The sequence below is a fragment of the Pteronotus mesoamericanus genome, unplaced genomic scaffold (assembly GCF_021234165.1).
Source record: "Pteronotus mesoamericanus isolate MK-2021 breed Mesoamerican mustached bat unplaced genomic scaffold, CSHL_Meso_final scaffold_54, whole genome shotgun sequence".
NCBI classification, from domain to species: domain Eukaryota; kingdom Metazoa; phylum Chordata; class Mammalia; order Chiroptera; family Mormoopidae; genus Pteronotus; species Pteronotus mesoamericanus.
The window spans coordinates 41,921,944-41,945,280 of record NW_026555321.1 but is presented as its reverse complement, the minus strand read 5'-3'; the positions used below and the strand labels follow the sequence as shown (position 1 = coordinate 41,945,280).

The following is a 23,337-nucleotide window of genomic DNA, read 5'->3' as shown; positions in this document are numbered from 1 at the left end:
TTGCCAGAGATTCAGCCCCGCCCTAGGTCTGGGCTGTAGACAACAGGAGATTCCCCTCACCAGGAGCTCAGGAAACCATTATTTCCTTCCATGTACTGTCTGGGGTTATCTCCCTGCAATGCCTGGGTGTACTTGGTCAGAGATTTTGGCCAGGATGCTGTGTGGATGTACGCTGGCAATACACACATATTTCCTGGGGCCACGGCCGTGTGCCCGTCACTTCCAGAGCCGGTGGTCCAGAGATCCTGACGCTGGTTTCAGGTTATGCTCATTATCTACTGTCTTTCTGTTTGTTTGTCTGAGTCCAGATTTTTTTTTTAAATTGTTTATTTTTTATTGTATTTTTTCCATTACCATTTATCCCCCTTATACCCTCCTCCCCCCAGTACCCTATTCACAGAAGAACTGTCTTTGCCAAAGTCTGCAAATCTTACCTGAGTTTATAACCTGATTGAACTCCATGGGTTTTTTTTTTGTTTTGTTTTGTTTTTGCTTTTCAATCTTCACATCTTCTTGTCCAGATCTCTAAAAGTCAATTTACTTGCGCTGAAATCCTACAATTCTTGCAAAGTCTTCCTTTCTCGGGGCCATGTGATTCTCGTGAACATTAAAATAATAACCGGTTGAATCATGGATCCCTTTGGGAGCTTTAACTAGCACTTTCTCCTTAAAGTCCAAGGACATTTTTCACTGATCTATTCTAGCAGACCAGCAATTGCTCTCCCTGGCAACACACTGCTAGCACTTGGTGTGTTAAATCATATACAGTAAAATGGCTTTAAAAAATAATTTCATTCAAACTAATTTGACCTTAACCACACCCATCAGGGTGGTTACAGAATCAGAGCCTGGGTGTGTCAATGACCAGCTGGCTGCCAAATCCCGGTGATGGCAGAAAACACAGCAGAATTTCCCACTGCCCCAGCCTCACTGCCCACCCCCAAAGAAGGCTCCATCACCCCAAATGCCCTCTGGGACCACTTCCAAGTTCATCAGTTTTCAGGAAAAGGTACATTGCCTTTTGCAACCACAGGAGGGATGACCAGATGTCACAGCTGGCTCCTGATTAGAATAGGAATGATTTCGTAGGGGATGGTGCCTAAATTAGGCAGGCCAATTTCCTCACCAGACAGGGCTCCTAAAAATCTGGCCCATTTCCTTAGGGAATGAAACCCATGATCTTCAGTTCCTCAGGGAAGTGAAAGTAACAACAAGGAATCCAGTTATTCCTGTTGTCTGCAGGCCTTATATATAAGTCGGCCGAGCATGAGGAAGTGGCCTGAGGAGGTGGCTGGGAGCCTGCACTGCAAACCGTGCTGTCTTCGCACTGTGCCCTGCATCTAGGAGCAGCGCCAGGATGTCTCGACTACTGCCCGCCCTGCTCCTCCTCTTCTCCATCAGCAGTGCCCTGGCCCTCAGGATCTGCTCCTTCAATGTGAGGTCTTTTGGGGAAACCAAGACGGAAAACCAGAAGGCCATGGATGTCATTGTGAAGGTGAGCCCCTCTCTAGTCCAAAGGAGCAATGGACACCCTTGCACCCTCTCTACTGCTTTCAGGCTTGAAGAGACTCAGGAGGAATTGAACTAAAGTGAGTTCCTTGGGTGAAGGTAGCAGTTGGCTTGAAATTTTGTAACAATAAGGATAGCAATAATTATAATAGCCATTTTGCCTCTCTGTGTCATCATCTTAAAATGGGGACTATAAGAGTACCTCCTTGTAGGGCTGTTTCAAGGAACACATGAGAAGATAAATGTAAAACTCCTATAATATGGCTGTACCTGGCTCACAGTAAGCTCAGGTAAGGGTTAGCTACTACTATAACTTTTTTTGTTGTTGTTCCAATACGTTTGTCTCCATTTACCCACCACCACTCTCCCCTGCCCCACCCACCCTCACCTCCCCGCCTCGATCCTTTCCCACCTTGGCTTCAACTTTGCGTCCTTCACACCTGTTCCTTGATCTCACCCTTCCTCTACCCCTCCCTGCTATACTTTAACTTTTTTTTTTTTTTAATTTTCACCTGAGGACATGATTTTAGAGAGGGGTAAAGGAGAGAGAAAGAGAGGGAAACATCGGTCGGTTGCCCTCATACATGCCCCAACTGGGGACCAAATCTGCAAATTAGGCAGGTGCCCTAACTGGGAATTGAACCCACGACCTTTTGGTTCGCAGGACAACACTCCAACCAACTAAGCCACACTGGTCTGGGCCTACTATAATTCTTATTACCATTTATGTGCCAGGTACCATAAATACAGGATTTCATTTACTACCCCTTAGGAAGGATACTTATCCTCATGTAGAGATGACGAACAATGAAAGGTGAAGTAACATTGTATAGCTTGTGGGTGGGTGGGATGCCAGCTCAGCCTGGTCTTTTAAATCAATGCAGCACAGATTTTTACTTGCTTTCCACTTTCTTTTCCTCCTTTCTGCCTTTCTTCCCTCTTCCTTCCTCCCTTTCTTTCTCTCTCTTACTTTCTTTCTCTCTCTCTTACTTTCTTTCCTTCCTTCATTCCTCTCTTTCTTTCTTTCCCTCTCTTTCTCTCTTCCTTTTTTTCTCTCCCCTTCCCCTTCGTCCTCTACTCCTCCTTCCCTTCCCCACCCCCATCAGCCTTTTCCCCAATCTTTTCCTCCAATTTTTGGATAACATAACCAGTGCCTGGGAACTCTGCCCACACTGAAGTCAGTTGGCTCTCTTTACCCTACAGCAGCCATATCCAACTGGTGTGCTGCAAGAATTTTTATTTATTTTTTAAAGATTTTCTTACTTTATTTATTTTTAGAGAGTGGGGAAGGGAGGGAGATAGAGAGAGAGAGAGAAACATCCATGTGTGCCTCCTGAGGACCTGGCATGTGCCCTGAGCAGGAATCAAACCGGTGACCTTTTGTTTTGCGGGACGACACCCAACCCACTGAGCCACGCTGGTCAGAGCTGCAGCAAGAATTTTTACAACATACAACAGACCTCTTTTCCCTTAGATTGTCAAATAAAAACATGGCAACAACCAACACACTAGCCGTCCAGTGTGAATTAATCGAAACTATACCTATTTATTTTTTGCCAAATTGGCAAAAAATGTATTTTTTGATGTGTTGCAGAATTTTAGTAATTAGTTTATCTGTGCCATGAGATGAAGAAGGTTGAAAATGGCTGCCCTACAAGTTAATTTATTTTTGATGCTGGTTTTGCTGAGACCCTTCACAGGACTCTGACTGGGTGCTGTTTCCTTAGAAACCCCGGGAGGCACCATGGTGCAGTGGGAATGCCAGGAGCCTGGATTCAGACCCCACCTGGCAGTGGGGTGAGTGAGCCTGAGAAGTTCCTTCTGCTCCTGAGCCTCCAGGGCCCCTCATTAACATGGACCTTACACAACCTGTAGCACAGGACGGCTGGGTAAAGTCAAGATGAGTAAGGCAACAGGGCAGGTGATCACAAACACAAGCTGCCACTGTTGTTATTAGGCAAAGTGGATTAGAGCAAGAACTGGCATGCTCTGTCTATCCTCAGATGGTCCTTTCAGACCTGCCCTTTGGATGGTACCCAAGGACTTCCAGATGTCATTTTTTAGCCAAGACAGCCATGCCAAGCCTGTGAGAACCGTGACTCCCTGGCTCAACTGGAAACTCTGACATGTGAGGAAATGATTTTCCTCACTTCCTCACACAAGGACCTATGAAGCCTGGGGACCTACGGAATTCCCATCACCCTTCTCACTTATTCCACCCAAGAAACGTTACCACACTCTTAAGAGGCTGACATTGGCTTCCTCGGTGACTCCATTTTAGGGCGCCTACCATCAGCACCTTCCTTAAGCTGCTGTGTTTTAGAGAACTGACAGCCCATTACACCAAACACCAAGCATGTCTGAAGCCCCTGACCTTCCCCATCGTTGCAAAACCACCCTGTAAACAGACGCCATCAGAAAACAGAGCCACCCAGAGTAGTTAGAGTGAAACTCAAACCCCAGGCGCTCAGGATAGCAGTATTTACAGGGTCCTTTGTCTGCACACCTACTATAGGCCAGGGACTTTATATTACTTATTTAGTACTATGATGTAGGTGGCATTGCCCTCACTTTATAACTGAGAAGACTGGTGCTCAGAATGGTGTAGTGACTTATTCAGGCTTCCGTAGCATCCAACCATATAACCATACAAGTGGAAATGTCTTTTCCCCCTTCTCATACTGGATTCATCACGTCAGAGATGAGCCCAGCATCACTGTGCCTTCATTGGGGAAGTTGGGGAGTGAGGGAGGCCTGCCTTCTCCATCTTGGGTTTTCTGACAGCACCAAGGGCAATTTTACAGAGGCCGAATCCTGCCTGGGAGAGGTTCCTTCTGTCTGTGACTTCTTTACTTTGTGTCCTTAAAGAGTAAAGCTTGTTCATCCAACAAATACTCGTTGAAGGTAGGCCGTGTGCCAGATGCTCCAAGGCACTGGGAGTGAGGCGGTGGATGTGGAAGGCACTGTCCACCTTTTCACAGAGCTTACAGTGCACGATAATTTAATTTAGGAGCACTGACTGTGCCCGGAGCCCTTGATATGCTTATCCAAATTCAGCCTGATGACACCTCTGATTAGCAGGTCCATTTTACAGATGAGGTGACTGAAGAATGGGGAGAGGAAGTAAGTTGCCCAAGGTCATGGAGCAAGTACAGGAAAGAGTGAGGGTGATAACAAAGGCTGACTGACTCTGTCTGGGCTCTTCCCCACCACGCTGCTATGATCCCTGCTTAGAGGCATGAAAGAGGCTTTCATAGGCTGCTCTCTGCCCCAGGTTTGTCAAGAGCTCTCCAGGCTGGCCTTTCCCCTCTCCCAGGCCTGCTCATGACACCCCTGTTGGGATTCTCCCACCTCTAGCCATGTGCTGCCCCTAGTCACCTCCCCTCTGTGAAGAGAGTCAGGAAAACCTGAGTTTCAAATCTGGGAGGACCTTCTGGGGACTCTCCTCCTTGGGTCCTCCTCCTAAGGAAATGAAACCAGGGGAAACATTTTTCCCTGTCCTTTGGCCTGAAATTGGGGCAGAAGAAAATGTGTCATGAATGAATTTGAAATCTGAGTATTTAATGACTGTGGGGGAAACACATTGTAATATTAGGTTAACAAAACAAGACAAGAACTGTATGATAAATGTTGCCATTGTTTGCTGAGCATCTGCTCTGTGCCGTGGACTGGGCTGAGAATTTTATATCCATTATGTTATTTAATCCCCATGAGGTACAATTGTCCGTGTTCACAGGTAAAGAATCTAGCAGTTCAGGGAACTTTAGTGACTTGCTCAAGGTCACATAGCTGGTGAGTGATAGAGTTAAGACACAAATCCAAGGCCATTTGACTCAAAAGTCCATACTCAGAACCAATGAGCAACTCATTTTGATGACAATTTTGTAAGTATATATAAATATAGAAATCATATGGAAAAGGACTTTTCCTGAATTCTTTACCCACTGAGCTCCTTCTCCCCTTTCAGAGCCTTTGAAGGCCCTCACCTCCTTGGAGCTCTCCCTGATGTATGGGTAGAAGCAGTTAATGATGCTGGGATGCCCATACAGCTGTGACTTGTTGAGCACAAATTTCATTTCCCTCTCATTGTAGCTAGTTGTTTCCATTTGTTTCTCTCACTGGACTGTGCGTCTTTCAGGGCAGGGGCTGTATTTTAAGATTTTAGCATGGTGGGCTTTACAGTCACACAGCCTGTGTTCACATCCTGGCTCTACCACCTATGCTGGCTGTGTGCCTTTCAGCTACTCACTCAGTCACTCTGCGCCTGGGTGTCTCCTGTGCTTAACAGGCTAGTAATCACAGTCATCTCAGAGAGCTGGTGAGACTCAGCTTAGGCTCACCGTAAATGTCAGCTCTTATCATTATTATCATTCCTGAGGTATCATTATAGCTCATGATCCAGCCTGGTACTTTTCATTTACTAAGGGCTTAATAAATATTTAGTAGTAGTAGTAGTAGCAGTAGTAGTAGTAGTAGTAGTGTTCCAGCAAAGCCAAGAGGTAAGTTCTGAGTGTGATCGGGGCCCTGGATTTGGATGACCTAGGTTCACATTCTGCCTCAGCCACTTGCTGGTTGGGTGACTTTGAATAATTTACTCACCTTTCCAGAGCCTCAGGTGCCTTGTCTTTAAAATGAACATAGTAATAGCATCTACCTCGTGGAATCCTTCATTTATTTTAGGCAAGAAGTTAATTAATTTAACGAAGCACCCAGTTTGATACTTAAAATATAGTAAATGCCCCAAGAAAGGTTTTTTATTATTCATAGTAAATGCCTCCAGTCACCTGGGAATTCCTTCTCTGCAGGTCATCAAACGCTGTGACATCATACTCGTGATGGAAATCAAGGACAGCTCTAACACAATCTGTCCCATGCTGATGGAGAAGCTGAATGGGTAAAGATGGGGCCCCAGACCCTCTGTGGGGTCAAGGTCAAGGGCACACGAAAAGCCCCGGCGAACTGAACTTAGTGTGAGAGGACTCACCCTGACCACCCGTTCACGTTCTCAGCACTGCCTGGGCTTCCGCTTCCTTTAGTCACAGTCCGGAGGACTCTGAACCAGCTAGTTTTATTATAATAAAGTAAAATAAGGGAAACAGATGAGGAGTTAGGACAGAGAGAGAAATGAAAGAAACAGACAACAGGCTGAGGTGAGAAGTGCTGTTATAAAGAAAAGTTGAGTGTCACTCAGAAATTATGCTATGCCCACAGACTGGAATATTATGCAGTCATTATAAATCATGTTTACTACAGAAGAGGTTAGACCTAAATAGTCCAGCATGGAAAGATGGCTGCAATTGAAAAAAAGAAAGTTCAGAATTGTAGGTAGAATAACCCATTTTAGTAATCACATCATATTATACAGGAGTAAGAGTATGTTTGAGTTTGCACGGGCACAAAAGAAAGACTGGCAGGGTAGGCTGCAAACGGGGCTGAGGGGCTGTCACGGGAGGGCGACCACGCAGGGTGCCAGTGGAGGAACGGGGGACATTGGTTCTTTATTTTATATACTTCAGGATGAGTTGAATATTTTACAAAAGTCTGAATCGATTTTACAAGTTAAAAATTATTTTTAAAAATAGTGTCCTCACATAGTTTTAAAGGACATTGTTCTATTTATGATTCATATTCTTTCTCAAAGAATAATTGGCAGACCCACCCACCTGAAAATGACCCCAGAGTGAATTAAAAGTGCATATTCAAGAGCCTTAGGTGTATTGAAGGAAAATTTCTGTGAGAGAGAAATCTTTAGTTCAACAAGCTTCCCAGGTAATTCTGATGCATTCTGATTTTTAAAACTTCTAATGTTTCTTTTGTAGATACGTGATAAGATTAAACAACAAATTCAAGTATACAATATGTGCCAAGCAGCTCAATTTTGCAAAAACATAGAACAAAACAAAAAACATGAAAAAGATTCAAAAGCAGTGAACCAAAATGTTGACAGTGGCTATCTTAGAGCACAAATTTAGGAAGAATTTAAATGTGAGTTCTTCTATATATTTTCTGAATTTTCCAAAATGTCTACAATCAGAATGTTATACTCTCCTTCCTTTTTCTTATGAAATAATTTAAACATATTTAAAAGCATAGAGAAAATGATAATAAATAGCCATGCATCCACCATCCAGATTGAACAACAGTATATCTGGTCATTATTATACTTTTATAATTAGGAAAACTCACATTGTTTTGTAGAAAGGAAAGGTCAGTGCAGGAAGAACAGCCGAGGCTGCTCTCCTTCACACAAGCGGCTCCTGAGCTGGCCCCACCCCATTCTGGGTCTCCGTTTCTCATCTGAAAATACAGAGTTGGATCTGGGTTCTCCTTTTCATCCTCGGCATGTCTTCTGGCTCCAAATCTGATTTTTGGCAATGGAATAGGGCATGTAGCACAGGGCTTAGGCGCCTACGCTCAGCTCAGCCTCTTGGGTTTGGATCCTGGCTTTGCCAGGACCTCAAGGCAGTCACCAGCCTCCTTTTCCCTGTCTCTGAAAGGGGCTAATAATAGAATCCATCTTTCTGGGATGTGGCGGTAATTAAATCATGCATGTAAGAGGTTGAACGGTGCCTAGCATGTAGCAGCACCTGTTGCTGGTAAAAGGAAGAGACTTATGACAGATGATGGTCCAGGGGGCCACATGAAACAGCTACCATCCATGCCCTAACTAGGGACCAGGTATCCTGTTAATTCATTTACAAGCCTGTGGGGTAGGTGATCTGACTGTTTCCCTTAGAGCTGAGGAAACTGAGGCACAGACAGAGAAGAGGTACTGGTCCAAAGTCACCCAGCCATTAAGTGGCTCAGCCTACTTTTGAACCTGGATCATGTCTCACTCCAAAACCCGTGCTCTATTCTGAGCCCTCCCAGTTGTTCTTGGAGTGCTCCAGGTAGTTTTCAGAAGTATGGGGGACCGAGAGGACAGGGGCCTCAGGTATCTCCCCCCAGTGGCTTAGAGAGAGCCTTCCCCCCTCCAGTGGTGTCAATTTTCCCCAGCCTCTCTAGACTGTGCTATGGACCCAGGGCAGAGCCAGGCCTCTTTGTCCCCTTATCTGCCATAAGCCAGGAGGGACCTTAAGTCACTTCACAGCTAAGTTATTGCTCACAGTTTGCCAAATCAGGACTCAGCAGGCCAGAATTAGAAAAGGGCCAGCCTTCCCAAACTGGAAGCCCAGAGGAACCCATTGTCCACACTCTTGGGACTCAATGGCCCATCTGCCTTAGGCTATGCAGCTAAAGCCCCAGGAATCTAAGTTGGCCCCTAAAGATTCCTTCTGCTTTTTCCAACTGAACCTGAGACTATGCTTTGCCCTAGACATGCCCTAGATTTCTCCGTGAGCAGGTGGAGTAAAACCGGGTCAGGCTCTGCCCAGGGTGAAGTTATCAGCAGGTTTGGCAAACACACTGAGAATCAAGTTTCTCTGGGATAGGTGAGGGTTAGAGTCAATGGGACTTCGGCTGTACCCCCAAGCCCCAGAGCATAAACAGTAGCTGATCCGAAATTATAGTTCTGGGCTTGTGAGAAAACGCCTGGGCGTTTTTGGAGCAGGAGAGAATGTCCCACAAAGTTGTTACTAGGAATGATGCATATGATAGATGCTCAGGAGTGCTGCATGAATAGGGTCACCAGGAAGTGGGAGCTGCAGCCCAGCCATGCGTCAGAGTGGGAGTTGGGGCTGATTCTGGCCTGAAGCTTCTACGGTCTCAATGGTCTCCCACAGGTACAGGCCAAACTGTATGGTATGAAGTGTAGATTTGGAGGTGAGTAGGACACGGATTCAAATCCCAGCTTTGTATTTACAGATGATAAAAATGGGATAACAACCGTACCCACCTCTAAGGACAAGAAATAATGGCTGTAAAGATGCTGACAGATGTCACATTTCCAGTTAATGGTGGCCCTTCTTACTGGACTCAAAGGTTATAAAAAATGGTAGCCCTTTTTCACAATGACATTGAAGACAGGGAGGCAGCTTGGAGAGAGAGGAACCTATGCAGTATGGAAATGTTTTTCTTTTAAGATGCAATGTCAGATCTTTATATTTTCTAGAAATTCAAGAAGCACAACATACAACTATGTGATTAGCTCTCGGCTTGGAAGAAAGACATATAAAGAACAGTATGCCTTTGTCTACAAGTAAGTATAATCTATGCTTCCTAGAACATGATTCACTTATGATAGCTATGAATTGAATCAAAAAGCCTATCATTTCTTCTTTAAAAAAAAAAAAGAGATTTATTTATTTTACTTTCCAGAGAGAGGGAAGGGAGAGAGAAAGAGGGAGAGAAACATCAACAGACAAGCGATACATCGAGCTATTGCCTCTCGCATGCCCCAACTGGTAGCCTGGCCCACAACCCAGGCATGTGCCCTGACCAGGAATTGAACCGTAATTCTAGTAGGCAACCTACTGGTTTGCAGGCTGGTGCTCAATCCATTGAGCCACACCAACCAGAGAAAAATGCATATCTTCTCTTCAAAACCAAATTTTGATCTCTAACTAGTTCTCAATATTGGTCAAATAATTCCCATCAAAATTGGGACTGGTGCAAAGTATGAGCTCTTCAAAACAGAAAACACAAGCAGCTTCCTAATACCTCATTTGTTGGTGGGCTCACTGGCTGCCTGGTCCAAGGGGTCCAGGACGTCTTTATTCTTTGTAGCCAAGTCCTGCTCCAGAGGTGAAAACCTGAGTTGCTCAGCACAGCTGACTCCATAACTTAATATTCTCATCTTCTTCCTGCTAAAAATTTGTTTCAAGTATGACCATTAACTTGTGGGTACCCCAGATAACTAGTGCTGCTCAGACCTTTGGCTCCCAAAGGGCCCTGGCCATTGAGGAGAGTTGACTGAACCTTGTTCTCAGGCAAAAGTTGCCTTCCAGCTCTTGAACCAGGTTGGGAGGCTAATGAAGCCATGGGAAACTGTTATTGCTTTCTAAGAAGAAAACAGCTGACTCAGATGGGTGGGCTTCTTTTTTCTCTTCTAGGGAAAAGCTAGTGTCTGTGAAGGAAAGCTACCTCTACCATGACTATCAGGCTGGAGATGCAGATGTATTTTCCAGGGAACCCTTTGTGGTCTGGTTCCAGTCACCCTACACTGGTGAGTCTCTTTCCCACGCTCTCTCCAGTGATTCCACGATCTCTCCAGCGATCCCATGAATGGTCAGCCCTGAGTGGGAGCTGTGACCCAAGGTTTATGCAGCATCTTTAGGGAGGCCTTAGGCTTGATGGAGAAGGCCATTAAGAACTTCTAATAGTTGAATGTACAGGATGCAGTATAGTTTGATGGCACCAGGCTGGCTTCTCAGAAAGCCATGACTCAAGACCTCCCCAGCCTGGCACCTACCTTCTGTAATCAATGATAGCTCTCTTGTCTTTGGAACATATAGGCTGATAGAAATTATTTACCACAATTCCTCAGTCCCAGTCAAATACAACTATTTCTTCATTAAAAAAAAAAATCCCAGTGATGACCAGCAAAGATGAGCCCCCAAACTAGGGTCTCATTCTCCCTCCAGTAACTACATATAAGTCTCCTCCACAGACTGGGGGTAGAGAGGAGGTCCAAATTATTGCACCCTGAACTCTAACAACAACTGTATTAGCCACTAACAATTATAGATCACTCATTAGTGCCAGGCTCCTATACTCCTTCCAATGACCCTACAACGTAGGAACTAGGATTATCTATCCCCACTTTATAGTTCAGGAAACTGAGGTTCAAAAATGTGGAGTCACTGATCCAAGTTCGCTCAGCAGCTACTGAAGGGGACGTGCCAGGGTTGTCACCCGAGCCACTGTCTCAGGAGCTCATGTTCTTAACCACTATGCGACATTCAGTGGGAAGTCAAGAGTAAATTTGGTTTGACTTTTGGAGCTATATAGAATCAAATATTTTTTCAGTACCTACTACATACCAGGTTCTGTTCTGGGCACTAGACCAGACAGACAAGGTTGCTCTTCTCATGAAGTTATGTTTTAGTAAGGGAGACAGATAATGACCAAACAAATACATGCAAAGCTATACATGTGTACATCTATAAATACAAATATAAACACTCTGAACTAGTTCTGCCCTGGGTTAATTACCTCAGAGGCAGAGTGTTGACAGACATTGGAGAATAGGACAATTCCCAGTAAGACAAGAGAAAGAGGTGGGGGCTACTGAGGGCAAGATATGCCCTTCAGAGGGTATGTGCAATAATCCTTTTTGTCACATACAAAATTTGCACTTGGCTGACCAGGGCAGTATTCAGATTGCCCCCACACTCCCTTAATGATTATTTCTTCTCTAAGAGAGTCCTCAGCCTTTGTGAATTGCTAACAAACCTATTTGTATTGAGCTTCCACACTTCCACTCTTTTTTACCCCTCCCTCTCTCCTTTGGGATGGCACCTCAGCCATGTCCTGTTTAGTTTTCTCTCTTGTTTGAGGAAAGCTCCTTATATCCTCTCTATTTAGGATCACAGACAAAGGAGATACACACACACACACACACACATACACACACACATACATATGTGTGTATATATATTTATTTTTAGTCAGTCAGTCATTCTGTCAGTCAGTCAGTGAACAAACATTTTTGAGCTCCTCTAATGTGTCAAATACTGTGCTAGGTACTGGAGTCAAGAGTGTGAATGGGACAGATAACCTGCCCTCACAGTGCAGGGTTCCACTGGGCCAAATAAAGACGTAAAACAAATAATTTCGGAGCGTGAAGGAAATAAGCAACATGCATTGACTAGCAGGATGAGTGGCCCACATTAAACAGAGGTAGGGGGATCAGGGATGGCTCCTGGGAAGTGATATTAGGCTGTGGCCTGAAAAAATCAAGTCAGAAAAAACTTGGGAAAGGGCATTTTAGAGGGAGGGCACAGTAAGCACACAAGTTCAGAGGTGGGAAAAGGGTGGGGAGTGAAGGGGAGCCAAAAAGAGGATGCGGAGTGGAGTGGATGTGTGAGGGGGAGAGCGGGAGATGAGGTTGCTGGATCCGTGTCCTGGCGACAGGCTGCCGGGTCTGAGTCCTGGCTCCCCACTGCGTGGCTTCCCAGCAGCACCCAGCTCCTGAGTGGGAGTGGGGACCCAGGCACAGAATGAGGGAAAAACCGAGGAGGAAACATGCAGAACGCAACAGCTGCTATTAGCAAGTGGGGGAGGCCCGGCACCATGGCTCACCCACATGCCCTCACGCTGGCTCTCTCATCCCTCCTGCTGGGCCTGCTGGTGGGGGGAGGTTTTTAGACACTGCACAAAAATTTACTTAATTTTTTTAATCAATTTTTTGGGGCTTTTTTCCCACGATTACAAAAGGAGTATAAACTGACATGTTTCAATTTTTTTATTAGAAAAAAATTTTTTTCTTAGTACAAAAACCAAGCAGCTTTAAAAAAAAATAGAAAATACAGGTTTTGAAAAAATGAGAAAACAGAAACACCCACAATGCCAGCAAGAAACACTGTCTGCCAGCTCTCTCTTGGCCATGAAGGGTGAATGGGAGAAAAGGTGCTTTCATGTACTGAAAATAGCTGCTTCAGGATCCTAAGATCATTGAAATCTCAGCCACTGGCCGGACCCTCTGGAAACAGGGGGGGGGGACCCAGATGACACGGTTCCATGCCTTCTGGGAGGACAGCCTGTTTCCCTCGAGCAGCGTTCCTGGAATCTTGCCAGGGAAAGCCTGTGACCTCTGCCTCTTTCCTGTTCCTCAGCTGTCAAGGACTTCGTGATTATCCCCCTGCACACCACCCCTGAGACATCCGTTAAAGAGATTGATGAGCTGGCTGATGTCTACATGGATGTGAAACGCCGCTGGAAGGCAGAGGTGACGACCCTCTGTGTCCATTGAATTCCCCTCTAGCAGGGGCAGAACCAGGTCCTTGAGAGGAATGAGGGACTCCCCAGGAGGGTGAGGGGGACAGAGCATGTGCAGACCACCACCACTTTCAAGCCGCATTTTAAGCCTTCCCTCGGCCCTAAATATCCTTCTTGCTAATTGTGCCTGGGTACTATCCATGTGGGTCCTGGGAATTCACCCCCTACTGCACTAACAATGGCTGCCGACATTCATGGAGGGGAGAGATGGTACCAGGCACTGTGCTGAGGCTGGACGTGGATGAGTTTATTAAACCCTCCTAACAACCTATGAGGCAGCTACTTTTATCATCCTTACCTTGCAGTTGAGACCAGTGACACACAAAGAGGTCAGATGTCTTTCAGAGGCAAGTGACAGAACCTCAAACTGGCTTTGAAAAGAAGGTGTTTATTGGTTTCTGTAACTGAAATGTCCAGGAATCACTCAGGCACAGCTGGTCCAGGGCTCAGTCATCAGGGCCGCCTCTTGGCCCTCCTTTCTTCTGGGTGGGGTCCATTTTCAGGCTGGCTCTACCTTTGAGGTAGAAGGATGGCCGCCAGTAGCTTCTAGACCAAATGGCGAATTTTCTTTCTCACAATGCAACAAATACCCTGGGGCTGAGTCTTATTGGTGCTGATTGGGGCACATGCCCATCCCTGAACCAGTCACTGTGATGGGGGGGAGGGGTTGAGATGTTCTGATTGGCTAAGTCTGTGTCGGCTCTCCACCCCACCCAGCCCTGTGAGGGTATGTGAAAGTGCTTGGCTAGTGTACAAGTGCTCTAAAGCAGCGGCCCGACCTTTACGGCACCAGGGACCCGTTTTGTGGAGGACAATTTTTCCCGGTTTCGGGGGTGGTGAGTGGAAAAGAGGAGGAGCTCAGGCAGCAACGCTAAGCTTCGCTGCTTGCCAGCGCTCACTTCTTGCTGTGCGCCCCGTTCCTAACAGGCTTCGGACCAGTACCGGTCAGCAGGCCGCAGGTTGGGGACCCCTGCTCTAGAGGGCTCTTCTGCATTCTTCTTTTCTCCTTTTGGGATGTAACTCCAGTGATTCCTCTCTCCTCCTTCTCAGTTCCACTGCTGGAAGTGCAAAGTGAGTGAAGTGAACTGTGGACTCACCTGGGGCATGAGAACACGGGCTGTATTTCATTGCTTATTTGGAAAGAGCAGGTCAAGAGAAAGACTCATTCATTCATTCCTATAATTATGAATTCATTTATTCAACAAGAATTTATTTAGCATCTGTTAAGTGTTGGACACTAGGGAGGAATCAGTGGCACAAAAATGAACAAGAGCAGAAGTTTGTGCTGAGAAGCCTTCAGTGAGGCAGATAGGGGTTCAATTCCTGACCTGACCACTTGAACCTCCCAGCTGAATGGTGTAAAGCAGTCCCTCTATCCCCTTTCTACAGGGGCTAAAGGTTCTTCTACCTCCCAGTGTTTGTGATATTGAAATGAAACTTTATAAAACACTTAATGCTGGACTTGGCACACAGTGAATCATGCCTATGCTTTAAAAATTATTTTTTTAATTTTTAGAGTGAGAGGAAGGGAGGGAAAAGAAAGGGAGAGAAACATTGACCAGCATCGACCAAGTGCCTCTTGTGCGGCCCCAACTGGGGACCAAACCCGCAACCCAAGTATGTGCCCTGACTGAGAATCAAACCAGCCACCTTTCACTCTGGGATGATACCTGACCAACTGAGCCACACCAGTCAGGACTAAATTGTGCCTATACTAATAGAAGCTGGTAGTCACGAGGGTTAAGGATGACATCCTGTCCTCTACTGCACCCATCAATCTCAGGGAAAACCATGGTCACTGAGGTCAAAATAAAATGTTTTTGAAGAAAACTCTAAAGTCAGCAACAGCCCTAAATAATAGCACAAACAAGGAAATCTGGCACTTCCTCTGGAGAGAAGAATATTAAAATTCTGTTCCAAGAGCCCTGCAGGGAAAAACACTCCCAAGATAAAGTTCTTTTGGTGACCTAAGGTTCTTCCCACTTCCTCAACAGACAGAAATTCTACAGGAATAAATTTCCAACTTTGAGACAATAGGAGGGAGAGAGAGCGAGCTATGCCAAAGCTGTCAAATACACCACCCAACTTCATTTTTCCTGCTTGGAAACAAAAAGCGTTGATTCATTCATATGTTTGAGCCAGAATCAAAAGATGTGAGGGATTAAGTTAGCTGGCTTCTTTTATCCCCACCTAACTCCTCATGCCGACTCCCAGAGACATGGTGACTAAGAGCAGACAGGAACAACTACAGCAAACACCTCCCTTCCCATTAACAACACCCTCCTTCATACACACTCACCTGTCAAATACTCATCAAAACTGTGACTCGCTTTTAAACCATGGCTTCTTCTTTTAAAAAGCAAAAAGAAATTGAGAAAGACCCTATATTAGTTTGCTAGGGCTGCCATAGCAAAATACCAAAGACTGGGTCACTTAAACAACACAAATTTATTTCCTCACAGTTCTGAAGGCTAGATGTTCAAGATTAAGGTGTCAGCGGGGTTGGTTTCTCCTGAGGTCTCTTCTCCTGGTCTGCCCTCTGTGTCTCTCTGTGTCTTAACCTCCTCCTTCTGAGGGCACCAGTCATACTGGATTAGGGCTCACCCATAAAATCCCATTTTATCTTAATTACTTCTTTAAAGGTCTCTCCAAATTCAGTCACATTCTACGGTACTGGATTTAGATCTTCAAAATGTGAATTTGGGGAAGAGACACAATTTAGCCCATACAGAACCCATCATTTACTGGGCATGGGAGATACAGTCATTGCTAGCAGTTATGAGCAAAAGAGTTTGGCAACAATGCCCATTAGGTGACTGAAGCTCCAAATGATGTCTTTCAGAATTTCATTTTCATGGGCGACTTCAACGCAGGCTGCAACTATGTCCCCAAGAAGGCCTGGAATAACATCCGCCTGAGGACCGACCCTAAGTTCATTTGGCTGATCGGGGACCAAGAGGATACCACTGTGAAGATGAGCACCAACTGTGCATATGACAGGTGGGAGGCATCTGCCTGGTGGCTGGTAGCTCCTGCAGTGCTTAATATGCATGAGAAAAGGCGCCCCTCCCCCCCAGTCAAAGAAGAAAGTTGTCTTGGAAAACAGAGTCAGATTTCAGACCTCTCTACCTAGTGCTTTGTGCAGTATACAAATTGCATGAACTGGGCACTGTAGTTCAGCAGTAGCAATCATGGGCTTTGGTGTCAGGCAGGCCTGGGTTCAAATCCTGACTCTACCACTTAATGTCTGTGACCAAGAGATATGTCTTAGTTTCCTCACCTATAAAATGGAGATTATAGTAGAGCCTCACTCATAGACATATGATGAGAATTAAATGAAATAACATATGTAAATCTTGTAACACAATGCTTGCCAAAAAAGTGCTCAGTATATTCATTGCTGTTAATTATTCCATCACAAAGACATGCCATAGTTTACTCACTTAATCTCCTATCATTGGACATTAGGATTGGGCATTAAGTTATTGTATTACCAAGGGTTAGTTATTTAAACATTCCTGATTTTATATATGCATTTTATGCATATACTTAGGATTTCCTTACGGTAAAACTCTAAAAATGAGACCAGTTAAAGCAAGGTTGTTTACACTTCTAAAGCATTTGCTGCACATTCATAAATATAAATACGTACATTTAAATAATAGCATGCTCTTGTATTTGTAAAATCTCCCTGGGGATTTTCATTCAGCTTTCATTTTTGCTCCTTAAATCAAGAGGGAGGTGGTGAGAGCACCTGAAGCCTGTGAATGTTCGTGACCTTGCCATTCATAGCAGAGACCACAGGCAGGGAATCCCCTAGGAGCTTCCGTTCCCAGGGCTCCACCTGCCACAGAGGAAGCATGAGATGGCCCCTGCAAGATGACAATTGTTCCTACTTCTCTAGTTTGAGGTCTGACTTTCATTTTCATCCCATGACCTCCTTTGTTTCTCTTGGAGCCTTCAGGGCTGGCGTGTTCACTGCAGAAGTTACCATTCTGGCTCTCGAAAATGGGAACAGCCTTAGCATTGGGGAAAGCAGAGTCAAGGTGGGAAGCTCCAGGAGCCTGAGCTCCCTGCCACCTCCCTCCATCTGAGGGGCTGCCAGCAAAGTACGTGCCAGCTGTGTGGCCTTGGGCAGGTCAAGTCCCTTCTGTGACCCCCATCCTTCTCCCCTGGCAAACAAGAAGGGGCTGACTGAAAATACTGAAGCAGAAGAACAGTGAATCACAGGGATGGGTGTTCACAGTAGATTAGGTGGGGTAAGGGAGCAGGTTAAAAAAAGGGTGTTTACGAGAACCCCACTGTTATACACATGTATGGTGAAGGATGGCAGAATGGCCTGTGATTTTTTAAAGCTTAATTTGTTATTTTGCTACTCTCAGTTTTCTATGTTTTCCTTAATAGTATGTATCTTTTGTGGTTTTTAAAAAGGCATATAAATGTTTAATGAAGGGAGTAACATGAAAGGGACTCAAGGCCAGTCTTTGTTTTATATGCAGATATCTCTTGAACACCTCCCATGCACTAATGTGGCCGCTGGAGAGATTAGCATGATCAGCTGGCTCGCCCACGCACACACCTGGAAGTCAGAAAACAGGGAGCCTTAACTATGTCCTTCTTGGCTCTCTGGGTCTGAAAGGATGCCTTTAAGAAATCTCCAGTCGCATGTGAAGAGAATATTTGTGGATCGAATTCAGAGTTAACCAACCCAGGACACCAATAAGCCGGTTGGAATCAGGGGAAGCTCAGTAGATGGTCATGAACCGGCAGTCTGACTCATCCTGTCACCCTTCAGTCAGTCGGTTGGGGCCATGTAGACCCCAACTACATCACCCCATTCAGTATCCATTAGAGTAGCCACGTTTCCAAAACTCAGTTTACTACCATGTACCCAATTTTTGTCATTGCTGCAAAGCAACTGTACTATGGTTTTTCGCCATATTTATCATTAAATTGAATCATTTCTTATGGAAATAAATTAATTTTAAAGGAAACTTCATAGTACTATAATAATAAAATGGCAACGTTTGACATAAATTGAAAATAACTGTAAAAATAATCCCAGTGAAAACCAAACAGTTTAAATTCTCCCTTAATTCTCTTGCCTTTAGAATGCGGGACAGTTGCAGCCTGCTCTCTCTTGGTCAAAATGGGAGCTCAGGGAGCATCAAAGACCATCTAGCACCTTTCTCCACAACTGAATCAGAAAAAGTGAAAAATAATTGCACAGGAAATAATGATCTTAGAAAGCAAGATATTGTTCTGCAGTGTGGTGTCCATGTGTCACATAAAGCCTTCTCTTCCACCATCAGGGCTGCCCAGCCGCACAGGGAAACCCTGTCCTGGTGCCCACAGAGCCACAGCAGGAGCTGATCCTGTTTCCCAGTCTTGGGCAGTGTCCTGAGGGTCACAAGTTAACAGCAGGCCTGGACCTCGAGCACCACATGAAAGGTCCAGGCTGCTCGGTCAATTTCAGATGTCAAACACAGACCTTGGTTCAAGCTCAGAAATCAACAGGATGGACTCACATGACTGTCTTCCCTTCTCTTCTATAGGATTGTGCTGAGAGGACAAAAGATCATCAGCTCTGTTGTTCCCAAATCAAGTGGCATCTTTGACTTCCAGAAAGCTTATGGGCTAACTGAAGAGGAGGTATGGCTGCCATCTTGTCTTTCTGTGCCACCATCCTGGAAAGATGGGCTGTGTTATCCTTTAAGGCCACCACTGGAGACACAACATCAGGCCATTGGATCTTGAACCTCAATGCCTACAATTCTGTGATTTGAGGACCTGCCTAAATTTCTAATTGAGCTGGTCCAGGGATGTTGCTCACCAGTGTGTGTTCTTTTGTGACTGTGGGCATTTCATCTTCTCTCCTGGAGCCTGAATTTGCTCATCACTAAAATGAGAATATCTTCTAATTCTCAAATTTATCTCCCTTTTATCCTTACAGGCCCTGGAAGTCAGTGATCACTTTCCAGTTGAATTTAAACTACAATCTTCAAATGCCTTCTCCAAACGCAAAAAATCTGTCTTTTCAAGGAAGAAAAGCAAGGCCCGCCGCTCCTAGATATATGGGCAGCATTTTATTAATCATTCTTGCCTCTAAATAAAATAGCTCTAACAGGTTTGAACTGCTCCCTGCACTCAGGAAACAAGAATGGATCTACTGCTTTCATTTTTCAACTTGATCCAAATTGGGAAGAGAGTCTTCTCTTATCCCATGTGGGCTTGTACCTCCCCTGAAACTCCCCAAAGGAAATTGGGGCCTTTTACAGTCCAAAAGGATGGTCTTCGCATCCTGAGCTAGAGGCCCACCTGCTGTCATGGCCACTGCTCAGCTGCCTTGGAGAGGCTGCAGGAAGAGGAGGAACATCAGCCTTTAGTCTTCACAAGGGGACCCCGTTCCATGGGAAATGACCCGAAATGCCAGGGTCCCAACAGAACCCCATGATCTGGGCAATTTTCTCTCTGGGGAATCTGGCCCTGTTGTCTGAGGTCGTCTCACAGGGATGGAGGATGAAGGCCTCTCCCACCTAGTCTCCTGCCTCTGAATTGTCCTCCAGCTCAGCCAGCCCAGTAACCACCGGCATCATTCTTTGAAATTTCATTCTGACTACAAGCCACCCTCATTCCTATCCCCTGCTTATAAATCCTATCACCATTTGGAGACAGCGCAGAGATTTTGCATACCTCCTAAGGTCTCTAGAGCTGGCATATCACATCAGACTTACCTTCGTCTCACCTCGCACTTTATGCCCAGTGGGAGTGCCTCTTCCCTGCACCCAAGTGCCCTGTCCCACCGAAGTGGGCCCGGGCCCGGTGCCCCGGCCCCCATGTGTGCCATATCTCTATTTTAACATTCGCCACAGTGCATTTGTCACCAAGGTCACTGTTAGGGCTCCTTAGAAGAATTTACAGATCAAAGGCCCAGTTGGCTGGCAGGGACTTGAAGATTTTATTATATTTCTGCAACCAAAGAGTTGCAGAGAGGTCTAGTAGCATGGCACCTTGTTACCTGTGTCCTGTATGGTGGCCACTTATGTTTGTTTTGTTTGTTTTTCCTTATACTATTTCTTTGTTCAAGCAGCACATGGACATGGCTAACTACGCAAGCAGCACCAGAGAATAATCAGGGACAAGGAAGGCTGCACCCCAACCCCAGCCCCTTGTTTGCTGTCTCAGAAGCAACCCCTCTTCCCAGCTTATGTGTTCTTCCAGATCCTGTACATAAAGAAGCACCATGTGTAACCTTGACAAATACAGAAAATAAGATGCTATGGGCATGTTTCCGCTTTGCTTATTTCTCTTAATATGTTAGGGACATCATGGCTTTTTATGTAAAAATATTGACCATAAGCTTGATTTTTGAAATTTGGTAACATCTGAGGGAATAAAACCAAAAGGCCCTGCTGAAGCTGGGAAAGCCATTTCCCCCACGCATCCCATTAACCTCAGCGGGCTTGTTGGCACAAGCCGGGGAGGTGGCAAAGCTGTAGAACCTCTGTCACCTGTCTTCAGATAAGGGCTGCCACAGAAAAAGTCTAGTTTCCAAGGTCAAAAACAGTCAAGCAGGCAGTTCACAAATGAACTTCTTCTGGAGGAGAGATCACCCTTGTGCCCCAAAGGCCGACAGCATGGCTGGGACAAGAGTCTTGTGCTGGTGGCAGGGGACAAGAGGGGTGCAGGGGAAGTAGACCAGGCACTACGTGAAGCTTCCCACGGCTCTGACCTGGTCCTGCCACGCTGTCGCCTCCTTGGTGAAGAGACATCCCTCTCTCCCTGCACAGAGCAGGTTACCGGAGCCGTGGGCATCTGCCGGCTCTCAGTCTGGGCACACTCTGCTGGGCAAGAGGGCACGGAGGGGGGCTTTTCTCAGAGACCACAGCTAAAGGAGCTGCAAACATTCCTGTTGCCAGGGGGCACCTGGCCCAGGGGGAGCTCTTGTGGCCCTTAGGGGAATGTCCGCTGGCCGTCTGCACTCTTTCAGTGTTGCCTTTGTTCAGAGGGTGTGACACCTTTGTACACCAAGTCTGTGAGGTCCCAGGGGACCTGTCACCATGCTGACCCTCAGACCCCGGCCCCCCAGCCCCCCGCCCCCGCCACACACACAGAGCCCGTCTCAGGAGGTCTGGAACAGAGCCCAGGAACCTGCATATTTAACAAGCTCCCACGTGACAGGGGCCAGATTTTTCCTTTGTTAACTATTTATTGAGGATCAGAATTTGAACTCGCACTCCTGGCCCTCCTTAGTGAGAAGAGGTATAGCATGGTGTAGGGGAGAGGCTCACTTTGGAGCCATACTCTGCACAACCTACTAGCCGTGGGAGCAGGTCATTTACCGTCAGTTCCCTTATGTATAAAATGGGGATAATAAGAGAATCAACCTCATTGATGAAGTTGAAGTAAGATAACACATGTAAAACGCCAAGTGTCCTGACACGTAGTAAGCCCTCCACAAATGGAGGCCTGTATTTTTATTAACAAGACTTGCTCCATTAAAGGGTAGGCCACTTTAAGTGTTTGGATATGTATGGCTCTCATTTAATTATTTAGAATGAATTTTTGCCTTCCACTTTTTATCATTCACCACAGCAAGTATTTTGGCAAGCGAGCTTTGAGAAATAGAGATGCCCCTCTTTCCAGTCCTTGTTATTTTCTCTTCCTCATCATCAGCCCTTTCCTGCCTCAAACACAAAAATACCGCACCCTCCCCGTGACGTTGGGAGTGAAGGGAGTGCCTCCAAGTGAGCAACCTGGCTCCCATCTCTCCCTTGGGCTAGAGAAGGAAGTATAAAGGGTAGTTCCAAACCTGAAAAGGAACTGGAGGCCACGTCCCTCTACCCAGCCAGGTGGGTGTGTGGGAGAGCAGAGCCACTAGGAAGGTTGACCCCTGCATTGGCCGCCACAGGTCCCCATCAGAGCTTCTACCCAGGTTTTCCTGAAGGCAGAGGTTACAATGAACCAGCATTCCCATGTCTGTTACCCACAGGTCACATCCTGAAGGAGGAGTGGGTAACTTCATGCCACAAGACCCTGGCCCCGGTAGCTCGAAGCTTTAGGATTCAGAGAAGCTACTGAAATTGAGGGAATTTCCAGGAAACAAGGGTGTGTGTATGTATGCTCGATTCTTCAGAGAAAATGGGTTGGGAAACAGTGAGCGCCTTGAATGGAGCACTAGTTGAATGACTGCTTGGTTTCCCAAGTCTCCATGCAGGTGAGACAAAGCTGCAGACAGTTGCCAGCCTTCCCAGGCCACGGGCAAAGGGCGCTGTCCTCGCCCAAGTCACAGATTCTTGCTCAGTTAGATCAGTAGCTTCCTCACTAGTCTCACCACCTCCCCCACTGCCCCTGTCCTCTCTTTTCCCAGCAGCCAGGGTGTGCTTCCTAAAATGAGAATTTCATCCTCCCTTTCCCCTGCCTAAAACCCTCAATGGCTCTCCATTTCTCTCTGGATAAAGGCCTAAGTCCTTACTATAATCTACAAAGCCCTGTATTTTTTGTCTTTCACTTACCTTTCCAAATCCATTTTCAGCCGTTGGTATGTTGTAGCCATGCCGCTGAGTTCCTCTGTTCTTCGCGCCCTCCCCAGCCTCCAGGCCTTTTCACGCGCTGCTCCCCTCTCCTGGGTCACTCTTCTCCCCGATTCACTGAGCAAACTTCCCATTCCTCAAAACTCTGCTTAATCATCGCTTGCTCAGTCAGGGAGACTGTCTCTGATCAGTTCCCCCAATCAATTTTGGGACCCTCAGTTATACCTTCCCATGGTCCCCTGTATGGCTCCTTCTTAACCCTCATTACATGTGGGATTACTTGCCCAATGTCTGTTCCCTGTCCCCAGCCTAGAGCCCTTGTGAGGGCAGAGCTGTGTCTTCTTAGGCATTGTTGAAGAAATTTTTGTGGAATTCATTAAACTCAGGGAGCACTACTGGGCCATGTTGGAGTAAAAGA

At 46.0% G+C, this 23,337-nt stretch overlaps 1 protein-coding gene across 1 annotated transcript; it reads left to right on the top strand.

The window, feature by feature from the left end:
* Nucleotides 1-1,175: 1,175 nt before the first annotated feature.
* Nucleotides 1,176-20,663, top strand: DNASE1L3 (deoxyribonuclease 1L3). The gene is made up of 8 exons (XM_054595777.1): nucleotides 1,176-1,495; nucleotides 6,315-6,403; nucleotides 9,560-9,646; nucleotides 10,500-10,612; nucleotides 13,224-13,336; nucleotides 16,229-16,386; nucleotides 18,942-19,038; nucleotides 19,340-20,663. The coding sequence occupies exons 1-8, from the start codon at nucleotides 1,358-1,360 to the stop codon at nucleotides 19,454-19,456; spliced, it is 912 nt and encodes a 303-aa protein (XP_054451752.1). The 5' UTR covers nucleotides 1,176-1,357; the 3' UTR covers nucleotides 19,457-20,663.
* Nucleotides 20,664-23,337: the final 2,674 nt, after the last annotated feature.